General features: G+C 48.5%; 1 protein-coding gene across 1 annotated transcript; it reads left to right on the plus strand.

The window, feature by feature from the left end:
- The first annotated feature begins 698 nt into the window (after positions 1-698).
- On the plus strand, positions 699-23,137 carry CYTH4 (cytohesin 4). The gene is made up of 13 exons (XM_068141701.1): positions 699-776; positions 6,764-6,846; positions 10,316-10,416; positions 11,116-11,182; positions 15,419-15,537; positions 15,950-16,030; positions 16,675-16,787; positions 17,843-17,991; positions 19,800-19,911; positions 20,355-20,431; positions 20,815-20,886; positions 21,617-21,771; positions 22,101-23,137. The coding sequence occupies exons 1-13, from the start codon at positions 758-760 to the stop codon at positions 22,171-22,173; spliced, it is 1,221 nt and encodes a 406-aa protein (XP_067997802.1). The 5' UTR covers positions 699-757; the 3' UTR covers positions 22,174-23,137.
- The last annotated feature ends 505 nt before the right edge of the window (positions 23,138-23,642 follow it).

A 23,642-nucleotide genomic window follows, 5' to 3' on the forward strand; every position in this document is an offset into this window, starting at 1 on the left:
AAAAATACCTTCAAAAGTGCCTTGCCCACACCAGCTCTCCTACAGCAGGCATATTGCTGAACCTTAGTGAGGGCTCCCTCCTGAGTTCACTCTGTCCTTCCTTACAAGGCTTCTCAAGAGAAACAGGTTGTTAGTGGGGAAAAAAAGAACCAAGAGTTAGAGCACAAGCCACTTAGCAGTGAATGAGCAAAAAGAAGAAAAAGGATCTCTTCTTCCTTCCAGTTTTGGGTCATTAATCTCCCCCACCCCCATCCCACCTCCCCACTGCTGCAGAATTAACACTGGAAGAATCTTTCCTTTAAAATGAAACCACTTCCCTAATCAGATGGGTTTTCTGAATCAAGAACTTCCTTTTTCACCCCTCTCTTCTTGGAGTATCTCAGACAAAAAAAATCAGAGAACTATCAGCCTCTTGCACTTCACTTCAGTCCCCTCAGAGATGTGTGATCAGAGCTGTCCCAAAAAGGCTGCCGAGATGGAAATGCATTCGTGGATTCTCTTGTCAGAAGTAGCCAAGGAGCCTCTGTTTGATGATAGTGGCATGCACAGTTTCCTTCACTGGTGCAAGCTCCTGAGATGTGGTCGGAGGGACAAGCAGAGGAAGGGCGGAGTCATAGAGCAGCCCCGCCCCCCCCCCCCCAGTGCTGCTATCATCTTGGTCATTGGCTCCAAGTTGTTTCAGTTCTGTGAAGCATCTGAAAAGCAGAAGGCAAGGAGGAACAACCCTTCTGTTGAAATATATATTGCACCCTTCAGGATGGACTTTTGTCCTGCTGGTAAGCCTTGACTGTCTTTTGCCTTGTTTGCTGTGAGGGCCGTGTGCTCTGTTTGACAGGGCAGAGTGCACCATGAGATGCTCGCAGCTGGAGTGGATGCTGTGGCTGTTTGCTGGAGGAATGAGATGGTGACAGATCCCTGCTGGTGCAGTTAATTTCTTGTCAGCCTTCAGCATTAGGCACGGTTTTGTTTTTATTTGCTCTCCTACAAGCAAACCCCTTTCATGTCAGAAGGAATTTTCCTACCGACTTGAATGATCTTTGTGCTGGAAGTGTCTACTGCTGTGATCTTTTGTGATGGTGATCCTGAGCTGAGCTGGGAACTTGCTCAGGGCTATCGATGGTGTATGTGACACTTGGGGTGAGCACCTGTAAGCTTTGGCTTCTCTTCATGGGACTGGCATGGCTTGTAAGCTCCTCAGTGGTGTTTCCCTACTGCCCCCATAAGCTAGTCTGCTTTTGAGGAGTCTCACGCAGTCGGGTACCCCAGTGCAAGGTACTTGCAAGGCTTTTGGCACTGGGGCCTCTCTTGCTTATGTCCCTGTTAAATCAGGTGTATTACTGTATTAGGGCTCTACCAACCCCAAGTGACTTGCAGGTGGGCCTGCCTGGTCCTGGGTGAGGGGAGATAAGCCACATCTGAGGAACTGAGAGAGATTTGGGATTTGATTTCTACTCTGGCACCTGGTGGATAAAGTGGTTGGGATTCAGCAGGGAAAAGCATACTGACAGACTGGACATTCATAGCCTCTGTCTGAGGAAAGTCTGAGTCTGTCTGTGCAAAGGCAGCAGACAGGGAGAGATGAATAGGAATAGGCTGAGCAAGGGCCAAGCAGTGGCCCTGCTGTGTCTGTGTATGACTTTCTGTCCTCACAGGCTTTTGCATATGGAATATAGAGCACAGAGCGAAGGGAAAAAGCAGTGCCAAGTTTCAGCAGCTGTTCTACACCTTTTAGCTCCTAGGTGGGGAGCCACGGAAAGGACACCTTCAAATCTCATACCAGCCTTGTGTGTCAGGGAAATTGGCTGGGGCTATGGGAGCTGAGCTCTTGCCAGCTTCTTGCTATGAATGTTTGTGACAGTGATCTTCAGATCCCCTAGCCCTCACTACCTGAAAGCAGCTGTGGGCAAAGCTTCTGCAACTCCCCCAAAAGGAGGTTCTAGTGAGGTGAGTGTCTCTTCTAATTAGTAACAAGTGATAGGATGAGAGGAGATGGTCTCAAGTTGCACCAGGGGAGCTTTAGATTGGATATTAGAAGAAACTCCTTTGCTGAAACAGCCCTCAAACACTGGAACAGGCTTCCCAGAGAAGTGGTTGAATCCTCATCCCTGCAGGTATTTGAAAGACTTGACGTGGTGCTGAGAGACATGATTTAGCACCAGGCTTGGTAGTTAGGTAATGGTTGGACTTGATGATCTTGAAGGTCTTTTCCAACCAAAACAATTCTAAGATTTATGTTACAAGCTGGGAAGGAGGAGGTGGAGGGGGACCTCATGTTTTGCTACTTGTTTGAAGGTGCTTTCCACAGAAACTGAGGCTAGCAGAGCTGACGGCATTCACTCGAGTTGCATGTTTCTGAGTGAATTACAAGCTGCACTCTGCAATAGCACAAGGAGATCCTGCTGGGGGCCACTGCAGGTTCGCTCAGCTCTGGCTGGAGGCAGAGCCTGGAGCCAGGCAATGCCTGCAGAAATGTGCTGGTGCTGACTGGTGAGTTTGCTCAGTCCCAGGCTGTCACTTCCCAGCTGGGTGGGACAGCAGGTTTGCTTGAGGCTGCTCTGCCCCGGGAGCCAAGGCTGTTGTCAGATGCACTTTTCCAGTGAGCTTTAGTGCAATGGATGTGTTTAAACTTACCTGCTTGTGGTGTGATTCTCCTAAAGGCTAAAAGTGCTCACACACCTGCCCCTTGAGTCACTCTTGACTAGAGACACAGTGGTCCTGTTAGATACTGGTCTGCCTCAGCTGAGTGCAGATGAGACCTATGTCTGTAGGGAGGCTGTTCTCCTTGCAGTCATGTCCACTTCCAGCTTCCTCCAGGAGCCTCTAGCAACTGTCTGGGTGAGGTCACAGAGGCAGTATGCCAAATCCTTGAGATGGGTGTTTGAAACATGGGGGAGCAGACTGCTGCCATGGTACCACGTGCTAGGACATGTTGGGTGACAGCCATAGGCAAAAGTGACTGGAAGCTCTCCTGATTACTGTAAATTACTGTCATATGGGTAAGTGGACCAGGAGACAACGTAAATTCTTCTTTATACCTTTCTCCTGCACAGCTGGAATGTGCAAATTAAACCTGTGTGAGGTCTGTGTCGAATTTCTTCTGACACAAGCTGGAGGAGAACTCTGTGCTGCAGGAGGGAGACAGATTGGGCTGGAGGGAATTGAGGAGCATGAAGGCTTCCTATTCTCTACCTGGTACCTGGCTGGGGAGGTGCTGATCTGTGCTGGACATGACACAGCGACCACCTCAAAAAAATAAAAGGCCTTTCAGGTGAAGTTCTGCCACCAGACAGCTCCATGGAGGTGCAAATTGCCCGTCAGGCTGCTCTGCCTGTGTGTTGCCACGGGTGGAGTGTCCAAACCCTTTAGCAGCCACACTCAGAGCCCTACATTGCCTTGCAAATCAGGCAGCTGAGCCTCTGCTGTTGCACTGTGGGTGAGTAGCACCTGGCTGGTGTGTAACAGTGCTACAGATTCTTCACAACCTTCCCCTCCTGTTTCTGCAGTCCATCTTTCCAGCTCTCCTGGGTAGTCACTTCCCACTTACATCTGTGCTCCAAAAGCTATCTTCCTATTCTTAGACTGTTTTATTGGGATTAAAAGCCTCACTTAGCACCTGGACAGCTCTGCACTGCCCTTTGCAGCGGGAAATGAGACCAGCAAACACAACTCTTTGCTGGCCACCTGAGTACCCAGACCTTTGGGTAACTCTGACCTGCCCTCCAGATGGGGAAGCTGAGGGTGGAAGCTGCTACAACTGGACTTGAAGTCTGCGTTCTCTTTTGAGTGACAGCACTGCAAATACAAGCCTGGGGACTTTCTGAAGAGTTGGCAGGTCTTTCTGTCTGGGTCTGCCCTGATAGCAAGGTAACAACCTCAAGAGCAGGTGTAATCCACACATTTGCTCTCTGAAAATAAACTCCAAGCAGCAACTTCATGTCGTGTCTGGAGAGGATGGCCAGCCAGATTTTTATGTCTTGTGTCTGAACTACAAGACTTCAGCACTGGTTTGGCTGACAGCATCCCCCTGAAACCTGCTGGTGTTGTCATGGGATGTTCTTCGTTGGGATGAAATATCCCCCTGTGCAGAGAACCCTGACCAGGGCTATGCTTCATCTGTGTCCTGACCTAGCCCTAGAGGGAAGTGGAACTTGGTGATATTGAGGATCACAATGAAGCTGAAGATGTTCCTCAGTCCCCCAGCACAGGAATGAATTCCCTCTGTGGTTTCAAGTGTTTGGAGCAGGCCAGGTGATGCTTCATTCCCAGTGTCCCTCTCCTCACTGTGGAGAGGGAAGTAAAGGCATCCTGCTGTCATTACCTCATCTGCTACTTACCCATCTGCCTCTGCTGCCTTGGCTGCCTTTCTTTGGATGGTCCCCCAAACAAGCCCTTTGTGTTTGCTTCCCCTAACTGTAGACCCCAATGTCTGTATTAACACAGAGCTTTAGATGTGGTGCTAGGGAAGCAGAGTGAAGTGCAGGCACTGACCTCAGAATTACTTTCTGAGCTAATCAGGGACTTAAATGGCTCAGGAAACTCAGGAAACCTTACCAAGACCCTTTCTGAAGCTCAGTCTGAATTGACCTGGGAGGCTGATTGATGTATTTTTCCATACTATGTCACCTTTTAGTTCTTTTTTTCTCCCTTGATTCCCTCTCCTTCTCCATGACTTGTATGCCTTTTCTCCCCCATGCTCACCACACAGAGTCCTTCCCACACATTTCTCATTCTGACAAGCTGACCATGTAAATCACTTGGGAGCTGGGTTTCTCAGGAGGAAGGGGGACTGAGTTATTTGCAGACCCAGTGGCGGTCATGTGGGTGAGGTGGTGTCCTCTGGGACCCTCATGTCTCTGAGATGGCTTTAGGCTGCTTCAGTAGACACAGAACAACTGAAGCAATGCAGGCAGCCACACCACAGACTTTGCTGATGGGGTGAGGGAAAGGAAGGTTCCTCAGGTATGTCCTGCTGTGGTACTTTTATGGAATATGAATAGAGGACAAGGGGTCTGAGTGGCAATTTGTCAGGGAACCATTCCAGTGATTTCATAATCTACAGCCCTCACACAGACGAGAGAAATAAATCTGGGGAGACTGAGAGATTGGCCTCACATCTTGCAGATGCCAGAATGGTGGGAGACAAAACCCAGGTTGGAAGAGCCAGCCCCAACTCACAGACACAGGGCTGACATTCAAGGGGAAGTCAGCAGCTCACCCAACAAGCAGCAAAGCCACTGCATGGGTTGTGGGTTGTTTTGCTGTCGGTACTTTTAGTTTGGTTGGGGTTTTATTTGCTTCCTTGCTTGTTTGTTTTCCCCTCACATAGAGATTTTGGTGTTGTGAGCTGCTGGATGCCACAGGTTTTCCTCCCCTTTTGATTGACTTCAGCAATTAGTCAGCATCTTTCAGCTCTTCCTGAGCGCTGCTTGCAGAGCTGGGAGGAGGGCTTTACACCGGCTCCTTGCCTAATGAATTCCTCCCAGAGGCTCAGCATCCTCCCCCCAAGGAATGCAGTGCTTGAAAACAGCAGGAGGAATGATGAGAGAGAAGCTGCAGCCTGAGAGACCTAACAGAAGAGACTTAGCAAGTGGATAGCTGGGAGGAAGGGGGGCAGATTAGAGCTAAGGAAAGCAGGGCTCTCTGAGTTGGTGTGGCTGTGATAGGAAAGAAGTATATAGGCTCTGAGATGACTGCCCTTGTCCCTTCTTCCTTCTGTCTTGTCTGGTTCCTTCCCCTTTTTTCCCTCCACTCATATTTATAGCAGTTATTTTGCATGTGAGATCCACACTAAAAGAATTTCCAAGACAGCTGGTGCCACTTCCCTTTTTTCCAGGAAGATGGGAGGCCCAGGGGATTGTGTTTCATGAAAGAGCAGAGCAAGGCATCCAGTGACCTGATCTGGCTTCCTGGGAAAGCTTTGTCTTGCAGTATTTAGGTGCAGCAAGGACCTTGTATGCAAGTTCTGCAGTGACCTAGCAGGAGCTCCAGTGCTCTCAGCCTTGTGTGTGCCTCCTGATTTTTCCTGAGGCTCATCCTCTCCTTTGCCTTTCTAGGGCTGCAGCCTTCTCCTTGCTGAAGAACTTGTGCTTTACCTGGGTTATATTTAGCCCCAGTCCTGTCACCCCAATTCCTCTAGGTCTTTTATGAATCATTTTGTGGTCACCTTGTCTGTGCTTGATATCTGTTTAACTTCCTGTGCATTACAAGGAAGCCTACTTGTATTTCTGCACTGTCTGTGGTCCACAGAACAACAGCCTCCCACACATGCTCCTTCTTCAGCAAGGCTTTCATTCTCCTAGATCCTGCCCTCAGGCTTGAAAAATCTCACTTCTCTCCCTTAAGCCATTTTTGACTCTAGCTGCAGTGGATCAGTCCATGAAGGCAGTGGTTTCTCATGGGAGGTTTGGATGTAGATGAAAGATTTAAGTCACACCTTTTCAGTGTATAAGGATGACTGGCATCAAAGCTGCCAAAGACCATTTGGTAAGGGCTTGCTCATAGTAAGCAAAATCAGTTGAGTTGCTGAGGCCTACCAGCACAATGACTGATGTCAAGGAGGGACCTGTGCTTGCTCTGGGCTGAGAACCATTTGCAGGGCAAATCTGAGTGGCTGCAACAGCAGGGATCATAGATGAGGAAACACAGGAATCGGAGTTGCTGTGGCATGGCCCTAGGAGAGGATAGGCTCTGAAAGGCTGAGACAGCTTTTTCCTGTGACATGTTTGCCCTAGCACCATTCTCACAGGCACCTTTGTTCTTCCAGGGTCAACTGATCTGAGTGAGGCTGAAAAGGCTGAAATAGAGACAATCAGGCAGCACAGGCAGGAGCTTTTGGAGGACATTAAGGTAAGGATCATCCTGCTCCTCCTCTCTGCCTAGCCTTCTTAAAATAGTCTTCACCAAGAAGTTTTGGTTGGACTTGGTGATCCTGAGGGTCTTTTCCAACCTGAATGTTTCTGTGATTCTGTGATTTCACGTAACAGTCCAGGCCATGCAATAGTGCTCCTGCACCGGAGACATTTGCTCTGGCATGATCCAGCTTGAATTCTGAACGTCACGCTGCCCTGGTGTATTTGCCACCAGTGTACATCCAACCTATGTCAGCCTTTGCTGCAGGAGTAATCAGCTGCCCTAATGAGACATTTGAAAAAGCCTGGTCAGCTCATTATCAGGAATGAGCTGAGATTGCATATTTAGGATTAAGGAAATGAGAATGACTTTATTAACTCAAGCTGGCAGGCATCTTGCTCAGCATTTCTAATTATTTCAAATTACTGATTACCTGCTAATGTCATATCAGTCCTAGTTACCTGCTGCAACCCCCTGTGTTTATCCTCTGTTAAGGATCATAGAATCACAGATGGTTTGGGTTGGAAGGGACCTCCAAAGTCATCTAGTCCAGTCCCCCTGCAGCGAGCAGGGACATCCTCCAATTCTCCCTCCTTAACAGAGGATTTATTAGGGGTCCACAAGCCAGACAAACATTTGATAACCACAGAAGGATGCAGCTGTTAACTAGGACTGATATGTCATGGGATCCTGTCTCTTTAGAGAGATGTGATGGGAAGGACTTTCCACACAAGTTTCCATGGTTGAACTTCTTTTTTTTTCTGAGCTAATCAGGGACTTAAATGATTTAGGAAACTTAGGAAACCTTACCAAGACCCTTTCTGAAGCTCAGTCTGAATTGACCTGAAGGGCTGATTGATGTTTCCATGGTTGAACTTCTTTTTTTCTCCTATATTCTTTTGGTAGACCCAAACATTTCTTCACTGAGTCCTGAGATGTCCATAAGTGACAGACTGACAATCAGTCAGTAGCACTGCCTCACAATCCTGCATGGTGCCATATACTTTCTATTCTCTTCTGCCTCTACCACCATGCAATCATAGAACCATAGATTTGTTAGGGTTGGAAGGGACCTCAAGGGTCATCTAATTCCACCCCCCTGCCATGGGCAGGGACACCTCACACTAGATCAGGTTGCTCAGAGCCACAACCAGCCTGGCCTTAAACACCTCCAGGGATGAGGCTTCCACCACCTCCCTGGGCAACCTGTTCCAGTGTCTCACTGCCCTCATGGGGAAGAACTTCTTCCTAACATCCAATCTGAATCTACCCATTTCTAGTTGTTTTTTCCCATTGCCCCTAGTCCTATTCTAGTCCTAGTTGCTAGACCAATGTGATCTTCCATTTCAGAGAGTTTATTGCACTCAGTCATTGGACTTGCACTGATTCTTTTTTGCCACAACATGAAGGTGTCCAGATGCCTGGGGAGCAGGTGCAGTATTTCCATACATAAAGGATTGAGCTAACACTCCCTGCCACCTCTCAGGCTCCAGACTCACCATTTGTGCTTTTCCCACCATGCAAAACAGGCTGTGAATGTATGTGCCTGCGGTTTGCCTGCCTGCCTGCCTCTTCAACTTTCAGTGCAGGCAATGGGCACTGTAGGAGTCAGAGTAGGTTTTTTACCTTCTATGAGCAGGGGAAAGCTTCTAGACTACACAGACCCATACTCTAAATCTCAAAGCCGTTATGCAGTGGGGTGTACATGTCCAGTGGAGCTGGATGAGTTTAGATGAAAATGTGTGTACAGCTAGAGACTTTTTCCCAGGTTAAAACTCTCAGGTTTTCACAGGTGGAAGTCTCTCTTCTCAGAGAGAGTTGTTAGCCATTGGAATGTGCTGCCCAGGGGGGTGGTGGAGTCACCGTCCCTGGAGGTGTTCAGGAGAGGGCTGGACGTGGCACTTGGTGCCATGGTTTAGTAGTCATGAGGTGTTGGGTGACAGGTTGGACTTGATGATCTTCAAGGTCTTTTCCAACCTTATTGATTCTATGATTTCCTCAGCAAGTATCTAGAAACACCCTTTAAGACAAAGACATGAAGTGAGTGTCTGGTGGGGGGAGAGGGCGTAGGGGTGAGGATATGTCTAGACCTGCTGATTATGCTGACAGAAGGCAGCAGTGAATGAAATAACAAAAGTGATAATCACTTGAAATTCAGGAGCTTCAAGAGCTTTGTTACATTTGTGTAGTACTTGGTAAGGAAGTAATAACTGCAAGCTTAGTAAGGAACAGTTCCAGCTCTCAAGACTAATGAAATAAAACAGAAGGAAGGGCAGAGCAAAACTGAAATCCAGGAGCTCTTCAAATTCTGAGATACTGGAGAACTCCTGTGTCTCTACCTATGTGCATACTGCAGCTCCAGCCTCACTCCTTGTTGAGGCAAGATCTGTCATGAAAAAACCCTTCCTCCCCTGCCTGTTCTGGTTTGCATGGGGAAGAATTTGGGTGATTTCTGAAGAGAGCTGTGATGTATGGTGGCTCTGAGGAGGGCTGTAACTGCAAGGAGATACAGACATAGGGATCCTACAGGAAGGTTGGAGAGGAACTTTTCATAAGGGTAACCAGTAATAGAACAAGTGGGGATGGCTTTAAGCTGAGGGAGAATAGGTTTAGACTGGATCTTAGGAAGAAGTTCTTCAGTACAAGGCTGGTGAGACTCTGGAATAGGCTGCCCAAGGATTCCTCCTCTTTGGAGGTGTTCAAGGCCAGATTGGATGAGGCCTTGAGCAGCTGAGTCTAGTTGAGAGGTGTCCCTGCCCATGGTGGGGAAGTTGGAGTAGATGATCTCTGAGGTCCCTTCCAACCTGAGCCATTCTATGACATCTTCATTTCCTTGGTAATGCAGAATATCCAGCCAAGAAGGCCATGCTCTCTTGTGGGTCTAAAGGAAACAATTTAATTTGGCAGTAATTACTCTTCTTTCACTCCTCCTCTCTTCTTTCTTCTCCTAAAGACAGGTATCTACCAAAGACAGGTATCTACTCACTGGTATTTGAGTGACAGGTACATTAAAAACTGTGTTTCACAACATGGCCACTTCAAGTTCATATTGACCTTATAGCTGCTGGTTCCACTTCCCCTTTCCTGAATGCTCAGCAGGGCTATGCAAAGTAAAAGCTAGAAGGAAATGGGCACAACAGAAGGATTCTCACATCTGGCATTGTTTGAGGAACTGAAATCATCACTGGAGTGATTTCTCTAACATTCTCCACACTGGCTAAGCTTGATTTTCAAGCCTTGATTAACAACAGACATGAGAACTCCTTCTGCCCCTCTCTCCCATTGTTTTCCTCTGGAATCCAGCAGGGTCACTCCAGAGCAGTGCCCATTTCACAGATATCCTTGACTGCTCATGACCATCTGACTCGTCTTTTTCCTGTGATTGAGGGAAGAAGTAAGACATGCTTTGTGTGTCTCTGCTGGTTTTCCCTCCACTGCCTTCATCCTCACGATCTTTCTTTTGCAGAAGCTCAAGCAAGAGATTGCTGAAGTGTTTGCAGAGATTGAGTGCTTCCTAAACACAAAGAAGATGCAAGAGGCAGAAAATAATCCCGGAGAGCAGACCAGGCAAGTGGGACAAGAGGCATATTCATAGATTCATGGGATGGTTTGGGTTGGAAAGGACCTTGAAGATCAACTAGTTCCAACCTCCCTGCCATGAGCAAGGACACCTTCTACTAGACCAGACTGCTCAAGGCCTCATCCTGCCTGGCCTTGAATAGCTCCAGGGAGGGGACACCTGCAACCTCCTCGGGCAACCTGTTCCAGTGTTCCACCACCCTCACTGTAAAGAATTTCTTTCTAATATCCAGTCTAATTCTACCCTTTTCAAGCTTCAATCCATTCCTTCTCATCCTATCCCCACAAGCTCTTGTAAAGAGTCCCTTCCTAGCTTTCTTGTAGGCCTCCTGGACACCTCGTAGGCTCTTCCCTTATCCACTGATGTTGTAACTCAGGCATGTATCATCAGGCATGATTTGCCCCTGGTGAAGCCATGTTGGTTACCACCAAGGTTGTCACCTCTCCTTCATTTTCTGTACACCTGAGTTTACAGAGTCTCTGTTGATGTTAAGAGAACAAAATCATCAATGGGATTTCATATGATGAGAACACTCACAACAAGGACAGGGAATGAGACCAGCATCTCTCTGAGATTTCTCTTCATTCCTGAACAGTCCTTGAGCTACCTCAGTTTCCTTGTGAGCAAGTTGGCACATGGCTCTTTATTCTAAGTTTGACTTCCCTTCTTCTTCTTTATGTTTGCAGCAAGCTAGTAGAGAGGGATAAAATTCTGTCCCTGGGACGGAAAAAATTCAACATGGACCCTGCAAAGGTAAGATCTGCTCATTCCACTTATGAGGAGAAAGCTGGGAGGAGGAGCTTCTCTTGACTGCCAGTCTGTTTGTAGCCCCCACTGTTAAAAGAAACTACAGCATGAAACTAAGTGGACACAGTCTCAAGCTGCATCAAGGGAAGTTTAGGCTTGAGGTGAGAAGAAAGTTCTTCACTGAGAGAGTTGTTAGCCATTGGAATGTGCTGCCCAGGGAGGTGGTGGAGTCACCATCCCTGGAGGTGTTCAAGAGGGGATTGGATGTGGCACTTGGTGCCATGGTTTAGTCATGAGGTCTGTGGTGACAGGTTGGACTTGATGATCTTTGAGGTCTCTTCCAGCCTTGGTGGTTCTGTGGTTCTGATTGGTTTCCTACCTGGCTAAGGCTCCAGTTAGTAGCACCCTGAAAATGGTCTCCTGATATGATCAAAGTGTGTTGCCTCTCCTCATCATGTGACTGTAAGCCATTCCATCAAATGCAATCCAAAACCAAGAGGAGTGAAGGGAGGATGGTTTAACACTGCCATTGTGTCAAGAGAGCCAAATCTCCCTCAGCCCAGCTCCTCTTGCCAGTGGGAGGCTAAGAACTGGCCATAGTGTGATGGGGAATATAGTAAGAAGGTAAGAGGGTTTGAGACTATGTCAGGTTCTTTGTCTCATTCAGAAGAGAGGAGGACAAGCTGCCTCTGTCAGTTTGGGAGCAGGTTTGAGTTTGGTAGGACAGGCTGGAGTGTAGAGGGAATTCAGGTTTTGTGCTTTCTGGGACTCTGACCAGTGGGGTCCAAACTCCACAGCCCTCTCTGCAGAAAGCTCTAAAATCATTGTGATCAAGTAGAGATGTGACAAAGGCAGCTTCCTCTTCCTCCTCACGGGTAGGCCATTTTTTGAGCTCTGTAAGGAAAACCACAAGCTTCAATTGAATGGTTGCTCATTGTCAGCTAACCACCACAGCTAGCATCTTGCATGGCTGATGGTCTGAGTGGCAACTATTCATGCCTCCTCTTCTGCCCTGCTGAGGCTCAACATACCTTCCCCAGCGTTCACACCTCAGCTGGCAAGCTTGCCCATTCCTTGGACACCTCTCTGGCAGTGGGAGCTGTCTCAGAGCACTGATGTCAGCACTTCCATCCTGCATGCCTGTGTTAGAGCAGGTTTCATTTTGTCTGACCTTGGTTTGAGGCCCGGAAGCATCTCTCACTGTGGCTCTCTGCCATGCTGTGCAGAAATACCTGCACTAGTTCTGAGCCCAAACTGGTTTAGATTTATCAGTTCAGTGCCCATCAGCCTGGTTGAAATCCTGTACTTTGTGCCTATATTACACAGACTCTGTTCACTGCTTCCCCTTCGCTCCGTGCCATAGGTGCTGCAATGCAAGGAACTGTCTCTGCCTCTCCTTGTGAAGGTTACACTTCATCCATGTAATGCTGATACTTTAAGTGATTTCCTACCCCCAGGATCTCAGGGCTAGTTTCTGAGGCTAGAGGAGGTAACTTGGGAATCTGGCTGAATAAAACCTTCTGGGGAAAAAAAAACCTGTTGTGATAGGGCAAGGGGCAACAGATTGAAACTGAAGGAAGGTAGATTTAGGGTAGATGCAAGGAAGAAATTGTTTACCACAAGGGTGGTAGGGCAAGGGGCAACAGATTGAAACTGAAAGAGGGTAGATTTAGAGTAGATGCAAGGAAGAAATTGTTTACCACAAGGGTGGTAGGGCAAGGGGAAACAGATTTAAACTAAAAGGGGGTAGATTTAGGGTAGATGCAAGGAAGAAATTGTTTACCACAAGGGTGGTAGGGCAAGGGGCAACAGATTGAAACTGAAAGAGGGTAGATTTAGAGTAGATGCAAGGAAGAAATTGTTTACCACAAGGGTGGTAGGGCAAGGGGCAACAGATTGAAACTGAAAGAGGGTAGATTTAGAGTAGATGCAAGGAAGAAATAGTTTACCATGAGGGTGGTGAAACACTGAACAGGTTGCCTGGTGATGAAGTACATGCTCCATACCTGAGAACACTCAAGGTCAGGTTGGTTGGAGTCCTGAGCAACCTGACCTAATTGAAGATGTCCCTGCTTACTGCAGAGGAGGAGAGGGTGTTGGACAAGATGACCTTCAAAGATTCCTTCCACCCCAAACCAGTCAATGATTTTGTGAAACATTTTCTTCTGGGAAATGGAGCCCGATCATCACCATGATGGTTTGCAAAATTAAACTTGGGGGGAAAGGGGGAACAACAAAAAAACAGTGTGGAAAAGTCTCACAAACATTTCAGCTTCTCCTTTTGAAACTGCTTTTTCTTTGGGGCATTTTAGAAACACTTTCTTATATATTACAAGGCAAAGTGAATTGATTCCATTGAAGCAGAACATTTTGATGGATCTAAACCAATTTTCATTCCTTTATTGTGTTTTGTGAGGAGAATTGCAATGTGGTCTGGAGAGTTGCCTTGGTTTTAGGCATTGTTAAGTACATCTGAGCAAAACCTCCACTTCCTGTGACTTTGAAAGTGGTGAAATTCCCTCTAAAACCAGGAGGTTGACTCTTTGCCCAGCTCAGTTCCAACCCTCAGCATTCCTTAAAAACCATAGTATCATAGTATCAGTCAGGGTTGGAAGGGACCACAAGGATCATCTAGTTCCAACCCCCCTGCCATGGGCAAGGACACCCCACACTAGATCAGGCTGGCCAGAGCCTCATCCAGCCTGCTCTTAAACACCTCCCTGGACAACCCATTCCAGGGCTTCACCACTCTCATGGTGCAGAACCTCCTCCTCACATCTAGCCTGAATCTCCCCACCTCCAGCTTCATTCCATCCTCCTAGTCCTATCACTACCTGAGATCCTGAGAAGTCCCTCCCCAGCCTTCTTTCAGGCCCCCTTCAGATACTGGAAGGCCACAATTAGGTCACCTCAGAGCCTTCTCTTCTGCAGACTGAACAGCCCCAACTCCTTCAGTCTATCCTCATAGGAGAGGTGCTCCAGCCCTCTGATCATCCTTGTGGCCCTTCTCTGGACACCTTCCAGCACCTCCACATCCCTCTTGTAATAGGGGCTACAGAACTGGAGGCAGTACTCCAGGTGGGGTCTCACCAGAGCTGAGTAGAGGGGAAGAATCACCTCCCTTGACCTGCTGGCCACACTTCTCTTGATGCAGCCCAGGATCTGATTGGCTTTGCGGGCTACAAGTGCACATTGAGAGCTCCTGTTGAGCTTCTCCTCCACCAGCACCTCAAAGTCTCTCTCCTCAGGGCTGCTTTCCAGCCAGTCACTGCCCAGCCTGGATTTGTGCCTGGGATTGCCTCCAGCCAGCTGCAGGACCCTGCCCTTGGTCTTGTTGAACCTCATGAGGTTGGCTTGTTGAGGAGGATGGAGCTGTAAAGAATACACAGAAGAAAATGCAGGGGAAAGAAAAGAAGACAAAAAATGTCTCAATCCTTTTTTTTTCCCCTTCCTTTCTTTTTGTTTCTCCTGAATACCTTCTTTTATTACTTCTTTTAATCAAACTTTTTTTTTCCCTTTAAGTAAATTCAGACAAATTGCATTTAGGAAGAGAACACAAAATATTTGGATTGAAAATATCAAAATGAGCAAATTTTGACCTTGCCTTTTTGGACTTTTACCCTACATAGCCTTGTTTTGTTTGCTTGAGTTTCCATCAGCTTCCACAGACCTTCCTCCATCTATCCACATTTGGGGCTGAAATAGAAGTGGGACTGATCCATCATGCTGGATGAAACAACCTGTCTACAACTACCTGAAGGGAGGTTGTAGCCAGCTGGGGTTGGTCTCTTCTCCCAGACAACCAGCACCAGAACAAGAGGACACAGTCTCAAGCTGTGCCAGGGGAGGTTTAGGCTGGATGTTAGGAAGAAGTTCTTCATAGAAAGAGTGATTTGCCATTGGAATGGGCTGCCCAGGTGGTGGAGTCACCATCACTGGAGGTGTTTAGGAAGAGACTGGATGGGGTGCTTGGTGCCATGGTTTGGTTGATTAGATAGTGTTGGGTGATAGGTTGGACTCGATGATCTCAAAGGTCTCTTCCAACCTGGTTCATTCTATTCCTATTCCTATTCTAGTCAGGATGGAAAAAGAGTGGAAACATGGCTGTGGCCTTCCATAAAGGGGCTGGGAAATAACACAGGGGACAAAGCCAAGGAATGCTGATATCAGGATGTTTGGTTTGCACTTTCTCATCAGACCACAGAGCTGTCTTACTTCCCTCTCTTGCTTCTCCTCCTCCAGGGCATCCAGTACCTGATTGAGCACCAGGTATTGTCCTCAGACCTACAGGAAATAGCCAAATTCCTTCACAAGGGTGAAGGCCTGAACAAGACAGCCATTGGGGATTACCTGGGTGGAAGGTGAGCTGTAAAACCTCTTCCAACAGTGAGCAATACAGTCAGGGGGAGGAGGCCCTTTGGAAGTCCTGTCCTGCCTTGCCTGTCTCAACAGCATTTTAGATAACCACTGGCAGATCTCTGTCAAGTGCCAAGACTGAACATACCCCAAACTACACTGAAGTGGCTGGCAGTACACTCAGGGTGGGTGGGCTTTGGAGTGTGGCTCAGGTTGGCTGTATGGGCTATGTTTTATCCTGCCTGTAGTGGGGTCAGTCTTCCCAGACAAGAGTGTGCATCTTGGCTTCTTGTTGGTCAAAGGGAAAGTGGAGATGGTGACTAAGATGGAGCCAGATTCATGTTGTCAGATCAAGTGCCATCCTAACTGAGCAGAGTCAAAGCTCTGTTCTGACCTTTTACTTCTGTCCTCTTCCAGGGACCCTACAAACATTCAGATCCTCCAAGCCTTTGTGGCATGTCATCAGTTCGCCAACCTCAACCTAGTGCAGGCACTGAGGTGAGTGAGCATGCAGAACATGGCAGGTGGTGCAGGAGCCTGCTCAGCCACTGGGCCTTACCACTCAGTAAGGTTGTGAAGTCCTACTGGAAACACACAGAGCTCCCCAAGTCTCTGCTGTGTGTATCAGCTCCAAGGCTCTTGTCCTGTGAGGTGTTAAGACCTTTTCCTGGGGGACATCGTTCATGACCCCTTGACTGGGCTGTCCACGTGCAGAGGTGTGCAGAGCAAAGTGGGTCACTGTGGCTTCAGTGGCTGGGGAAACAGGGCAAGATATTTTTAGCACCAGGAGATGTTTCCCATGTCCCAATTCCCATTACCTCAGTGACAAAGTGACTTTGTCTTAGAGCATCTTTGTTTTCTTACAGGCCAGCCCCCTGGCAGGACTCTCTGTTGAGGTCTCTGCTGCCTCCTTAGGGAAAAGGAGCCATAACTTCCAGGATGTTTAGTTCTGCTTCCTGCTTTTAGGATGAGCCCAGGTGATTTCTCGAGAGGGGAGCAGAGCTCCTGTTTCATGCAGTGTGATGTCCCCAAGTGTGATAGGATGGCTTCTTTTATTTTCATGGTGCCCCACGGGTTGGGAGAAGGCAGGACTGTCCCTTGCACCCACTCTGACTGACTCTCTGGCGTGCTGCTCCTGACAGACAGTTCCTATGGAGCTTCCGGCTGCCTGGGGAGGCACAGAAGATTGACCGCATGATGGAGGCCTTTGCCAACTGGTACTGCAAGTGCAACCCAGGAGTGTTCCACTCCACAGGTAGTCATGAGAACAAAGCAGCCTGTAAAGATGAGCCTCACTGGTTGCTTCAGAGAGAAGCCTTCTTTTTCTATTCTCAAAGCACAGAGGGCACCGCTTGGTAGTGTGAATGTTTCCCTTTAAACTGCGGGAAGCAGTCCAGCTCTTGTGAAAGCTTTTCAACACACTGAGGGTCTTCAGTCCTTCTTTTGCTACTGTGCTCCAGTCCATCCCCTTGGGAAACAGACTTGAAAGGTGCTGACAGCTCTGCATGAGGTATACCTCATTGCAGCAAGGATAGCACTGACAGGCATTGGTCTGTAGAAACTTCCCTGCTGGCAGAGCCATTCTTGGGCCAGCTCTACTGAACTTGCCCTGCTACCCTGAAGGGGTAGAATCACCTCCATCATAGGAAGTCAGCTCTGCCCCTCTTTCTCCTAGGAGAAAGGACATTTCCCTTTTCTTCACACAGCTGAGAGGATGACACTGTTCTCCACTGACTGGAAACAAAGCCACCTGTTAAGACAGAATCATAGAAAGCACTGGGCTGGAAGGGACCTTTAGAGGTCATCTAGTCCAAACTAGATCAGATTGCTCAGAACCACATCAGGTCTGACATTGAATGCATCCAGGGAAGGTGCCTCTGCTGCCTCCCTGGGCAAGCTGTTCCAGTGTTCCACCACCATCATATTAAAGAACTTCCTAATGTCCAGACTAAATCTGTTCTTCTCTAGTTTAAAACCATTGCCCCATGCCCTAGTGCTACAGGCTCTTGTAATCAGTCTCTCTCCAGCTTTCTTGTAGGTTCCCTTCAGATGCTGGAAGGCCTCTGTAAGGTGGAGTCTCACTAGAGTAGAGTGGCAGAACCACCTCTCATTCTGCTGCCTGTGCTTCTTTTGATGCTGCACATGCAATTTGCCTTCTAGGCTGCAAGTGTGCATTGTTGACTCATGTCCAGCTTTTAGTCCAGCAATACCTCCAGGTATTTTCCCACAGGGCAAAAAAGGATTTGGATGTGGACTGATCTGCCATCTAAGACAAGTGCCACCCATCCTGGTTTTCTTTCTCGTTGCCAGATACCTGTTATATACTCTCCTTCTCTATCATCATGCTTAACACCAGCTTACACAACCCCAATGTGAAAGACAAACCCCCCTTTGAAAGGTTTGTGTCGATCAACAGAGGCATTGACAATGGAGGGGACCTGCCAGAAGAGCTCTTGAAGGTAAGAAGACCTCTCATTTTCTCATCAGTCTCTCCCCTCTGGCCTGGCATCCATGGACCACAGGTCTGCTGTGTAAGGGGAAGGGCTGTGGGAGGAAAGAGGCCAGTATGTACCAAAGCAAAGCATGGAAACTGCTTTGGAGAGGGACTGCACACACGCTTGTTGGTGGAGACATGGAGCAAGAGCAATGGGACTGGAGTCATTCAGAGCATACCAGCATTGAGTTATGAAAGTTTGTGCTTTCAAGTGTGTTTGTATGAGAAAGGAGCAGATTAGAACTATGTGAGAGAGGAAATGAGCTGTAAGGGTCTGCGTGTCTTGTAGGTATGAGAATGTGTGGATGGGGCACCCACCTCTGTGGGAGGTAACAGGGCACCTGACTTTAGGCCAGCTTTGAGAGTCCTAGCCCCCAAGTGGACTCTTCCATGTGTATCTCTGTGTATGTGAAACAATGTCACTGTGGCCCAGATTATGAATCCCTTTCCCTTGCTCATATGTAAATGGCTCAGCTGACTCCAGTGTTCACTGCAGGCAGGACACCAGTGCCTGACCTCTCTCACACCAGGGTGCATCTTAGCCAACAAGCCCCAAATGAGTGTCAGGGTCTCTTCCAGAATCTCTTACAGCATCTTTAAAGCTCTCAGCAGGTCTATGGTGTCTCTGATCCCAGAGGATGAAGACACAGAGCAGGGGAGACAGGGACAGCAGATGCATCCGTTAGCAAAGCTGGAACCTTCCCCAAAGGTTCAGTAGACATGGGACCTACCCAGAGAGGCAAGGTAGAGGTGGGCAACCTGCCTACATGTGTCTAGCTTCATTCAACTAACTTAGGGAGAATAACTTGTGTCTTGTGTCAAAGAGGCTGCCTACATCCCACACTTGGGTTTGCTCAGCAGCATCTCCTCAGGGTAAAGGCTGTAGATTTTTCTGGAGAGTGTCTTCTCTTTCAGGCAGTTTGAGGGAAGTGGCAGGAGCCTGCACTTGCTCTTGGCTTGGGATTTGTGTAACAAATAAGAGCAAAGCACTGGAGGTGTTTAGGAAGAGACTGGATGGGGTGCTTGGTGCCATGGTTTAGTTGATTAGATGGTGTTGGATGATAGGTTGGACTCGATGATCTCAAAGGTCTCTTCCAACCTGGTTCATTCTATTCTATTCTATTCTATTCTATTCTATTCTATTCTATTCTATTCTATTCTATTCTATTCTAAATCCAATTAAACAAGCAAGATTTTTTTTCATCCCTTGAAAACTGGTAACCCATCTCCCTGTCACTCTGCTGCTGAGTGTCACCATTTGTGTCCCTTAGGGAAAAAGCCTTGGCTCTATAAAATGTAATGCCTTGAGGTCATGTGAGTGTGTGCCTTGGTCTCTCCATACAGGCTCTCAGCAGAGTGTTTGGCACCACCAACCCAGGGCCTAAATGGGGCTGCAGTCTGTGCTGTGCCATGTTTCTGCCTTGTCATGTTTCTGCTTCAAGGCCCACAGCAGCACCTGTGTGACAGGCTGGGTTTGGTCACTGCAGCCTCTCTTGCTGTGGGTGCACACTTGTGTGTCTGTGACTTTCCATACTGGGTCTCTTGGGGTTTTTTTGGCATAGGATGCAGAACGGAGCTGGTGATGCCCCCTGAGCCCCTGTGAGGTGCAGACTGAGGGCTGTTGTAACCCTGCCTGCTCCCCTCCCCACTTAGCTACCTTTTCTTGTGGAAAGAGAACAATGAGACCAGATGGACAGAGGAGAGTTGTGTATAAACTTTGTCAGAAGTCTTTCTTTCTTTCTTTCTCTTCCCTCCACCAATGCTGTGAGGCAGAATCTGTTTGAGAGCATCAGGAACGAACCATTCTCTATACCAGAGGACGATGGGAACGACCTCACACATACTTTCTTCAACCCTAACCGTGAGGGCTGGCTCCTGAAACTAGGTAAGGGGGATGATTCCCTTAGCTCCTCTAAATCCCCTTCCTGCTTGCCTCCACAAATCTTCACCAGGAATCCACCAGCATCTCTGCGGGCCCGCCCTCCCTTCTGCTGTGATGGGGCGAGGCTGACATCTGCTGTTGAAACCAGCTACCTGCTTTCTCCTCCCGGCTCCTGCAGGCTCTGCTCAAAAAAAAGGACTCAGAAAGATATCCCTCACCCCTTCCCCTCCCTAGCGTCATGAGAGCAAAACTGGCTTCCTGCGTGTGCATGTCCAGCATGTGGCATCCCATCAGCAGTGAGCACCACGGCTGTCTCCTCGGGGATGATCTGCAGGGAGAGCTGGGAGGATGTGTTTGTGCCTGCATTGTCTGGTGCTCAGAGAGGGCTGGGCTGGGAAAGATAGCAAAATGTGTGACTAACGGCTTTTGAACCTCACTGCCTCTAGGAGGACGTGTGAAAACCTGGAAACGCCGTTGGTTCATTCTGACTGATAACTGCCTGTATTACTTCGAATATACCACGGTAAAGGCTCAACTCCTGGTTGGGAAGTGGTGTCCTGAGTGGTTATGAGCCTCTGAGGGGCCAGGGAGGAGCAGAGGGTACAGGGGCAACTCTTCTTTTCTACTGTATTCTCCCAGACTCATCTTAGACCTCCTCTCTCTCCTATGTTGTTTCCTCTCCTCTGATCTTGAGGAGGAGGGAGGCTGGACACTGCAGCTGTTGCAGTGATCTCCTGTTAAATGAGCAAACAAGCTCCCCGTTGTGTAAATGGAGGTGTTTCCTCAGGCATACACTGTCCTTGTCATGCCCACAAAGGCACACAGCTGGGAAAGCAGAGAGGCTCTAAATAGAGGCATAGAGGTGGGGAGCACGTTGTGTGTTAATTCATGTTTCCTTGCCTTCAGGACAAAGAGCCTCTGGGCATTATCCCCCTGGAGAACCTGTCCATTCGGAAGGTGGATGATCCCAAAAAGCCAGTAAGCCTCTGGTGCTTGGTGCTCTGCCAACACAGGGTCTCAGGTGGTCAGAGAGAAGAGAGGGTGCACATACCCACACTTACCCTGCTCCTCAAAGAGAAGACTGCCTTGTCCCCCAATCTAAACATGATGGTATCCAAACATGACTGTCTTTGACCAGAGGAGATGTGGTGTGAATGGAGAGCTGTCCTCTGACTCTCTGTGTTGCATTTTTTCATGTGTGTGTAGGGGGCCAGAGAGGGGCACACACAGCTGACACCCTTACTCATTTTGTACCAGGAGATGTGGGTTCAGTTTCTCTCTCCAGGAGTCTCCATAATGAGTTACAGCACTTGTAGACCAAACAGTGCTGTGGTGTTAGCAAACTTGCCCAGGAAGTGACAGTATTCATCTATGCATCTCTTGGGGATTCACTCTTTGATGTGTTATGACTCAGGGAAAAGTGCCTTCTATGTTTGTGGTGGCAGGCAGAAGAGAAAAAGGGGGAGAGATCTTCCTGACTAGAGCAGAGTGACAGCTCCCAGGTGTTTGCTGTTAACTGTTGCTGCTCCATCTTTACATAAAGCCTGTTTCAGGGTCCAGTTCTTCACGGGAGGAATGTATTTAGCTAAGAGGGGTGGTCTGAAGATCCAGCTCACAGAGGAATCCTGTCACCCATGGCTGAAGGCAGCACAGTTTCCTTGGTCTGTCCTGTCCTCCTCTATTGACCCATTTTATTCCCTTTTGACAGAACTGCTTTGAGCTCTTCAACCCCAACTGTAAAGGGCAGAAGATCAAAGCCTGCAAAACAGATGGGGATGGGAAGGTGGTTGAAGGCAAGCATCAGTCCTACAAGATCTCAGCATCAACTCCAGCAGAACGTGATGAGTGGATTGAGGCAATAAGGTGAGGAGACCAGAAAGGGAAGCCTGAGCTTGCTTATTTTTCTGTCCCAGGGACCAATGGTCACAAAGTTCATTTGGCTACTAGAGCTTGAAAAACGGGGGTGGAAAGACATGTTTGCAATCTAGCAACTGTGGTACCTATTTGCTTCCAAGAGTCTCAAGGGCCTTCTGGGGAATCTCTAACCACAGGTAAATTCTCTGCTGTGGGTCTGCAGATCTCCATTCTTACATTTTGGTGAGTGGTGTGTGTGAAAATAGAGCTGGGTGCTGCCTGTCCTGCTTTCCAGCAGTAAATCTCTTACTTATGCTCCCATCTCCTTTTATTTCCAGTACCAGCATCACACAGGATCCTTTCTATGATCTGGTCTCTGCCCGTAAGAAAAAGATTGCCAGCAAAAATTGAGCCCTGTCTTCATCACTGGCAGCAGGAAGATGTAGTTGTTGGACAGCTTCCCTCCTCTGCTGGGCTCTTCCAGTGAAGAAATTTGGGAGTATTGGTTCCCTCTGCCTCCCACTTGGCAGGAAGATCAATGACAGGACATCGTGCCAGATTTGCTTCTTCCCATTCCAAACTGAAGGCAGAGGCGCACGGTGCCATCCACTGAGGACTTAAGAACCATGGGCATGGTGCTCCTCATGTCCAAATGTAAGGGCTCAACAGCACCTGGCCTTTAGGTTCTCCCAGAAAGCCCCAGGATCTGAGAGGAGGCAAGAATCTTTCCAGAATGTCTCCAGCCTGGCTATTTTTTGTTCTTTTCAGGAACCACAGAGATGCTCTCAGATGCATGGTCCAGTAGCTGCATTACTGAAAAGCCCCAGTAGTTTGTCTTCCACAAACAGATGTGTAGTGGTTGTGGAGAATAGACCATTGATATTTAACACCACATTGTGGAACCAGAGGCCAAGGGGAGCCAGACCTTCTGTGCAGAAGAGAGCACTCTCTGCCTCTCCCTGTAGCTGTGAGGGCTGTAATCCTAGGAAGTCCCTGCTCTGTGACTGAGCCAGAGGTTTCAGAAAGTTTAAGGTGCTGGAAAGGGAGATAAGGGGTAACTGAGTGTAGAGAGGCTGTTGGACCAGGAGTGTGGCTCTGGATCATTTGTCTCTGTTTTGAGACTCAGGGACTGCCATAGGCCTTCCTATGGCAGAAACACAAATGCAAGCTGTCCTCCTGGCTGAAGGCCACCCAACAAAGCTTGCTTCCTTGTAGCCCATCAGAGGCCTGGGCTTTGTATCTGAAAGGCCTGCAGGCAGAAGGCATGAGAAATTGGAGGTGCCTGCACACAGACAGAGGCTTTTCCACCTTCACACAGTGGTTCCATCTCAAGTCTGGGTGGGGAGTTGTCTCTTGCATAAAGAGAGAAATAAAGTGCTTGAAATAAGCCCAGGACTCAGGATAATGTGAGTGTTTGGGTGATAGAGGACGTGAGGTAAGTGTCACATTCTTGTGCCTAGCAAAGCAGCCTGAGCACCACTGCAGCTCTGCACTGCACCCAAACTGCAGGCAGGCTGAGCTCCTGGCACAGGCAGGCAGCAGCTGGGCAGCGTGGGCGGCAGGAGCAGTCCGTGGGCCAAGAGGAGAGGTGCAGGGAGCTGTAACGCTGGGGACTGGGAACAGCAGGGAGGCCAAGAGCAGAGCCTCACCATAGCCAATTACACCTGCAGCGTTAAAGGACGCGAGAAGCTATTGCTATTTCATCATCCTCCAGGTCTCCCCTGGTAAACGTCGGCGCTGTCTCGGGCTCCTGCCTTCTCTCCTTCCTGCAGAGGGCTCTGTCTACCAGGCGATCCGCAGCGGGACCGGCACAGCTCCATTATTCATTCCGGTTATTTTTGCCCAAGCCACAGGAATGTTGAATTAATTTCAAGAGGCAG

The sequence above is a fragment of the Melanerpes formicivorus genome, unplaced genomic scaffold, assembly GCF_026170545.1.
Source record: "Melanerpes formicivorus ecotype bairdi unplaced genomic scaffold, bMelFor1.0.p_v2 SCAF_8, whole genome shotgun sequence".
Lineage (NCBI taxonomy): Eukaryota > Metazoa > Chordata > Aves > Piciformes > Picidae > Melanerpes > Melanerpes formicivorus.

What these genes read in the sequence shown, in the direction of transcription:
- CYTH4 (XM_068141701.1), top strand. An exon ending in TCAACATGGACCCTGCAAAG is followed by an intron (nt 11,183 to 15,418) that starts GTAAGATCTGCT and finishes CTCCTCCTCCAG; the next exon opens with GGCATCCAGTACCTGATTGA. An exon ending in GGGCTGGCTCCTGAAACTAG is followed by an intron (nt 19,912 to 20,354) that starts GTAAGGGGGATG and finishes CACTGCCTCTAG; the next exon opens with GAGGACGTGTGAAAACCTGG.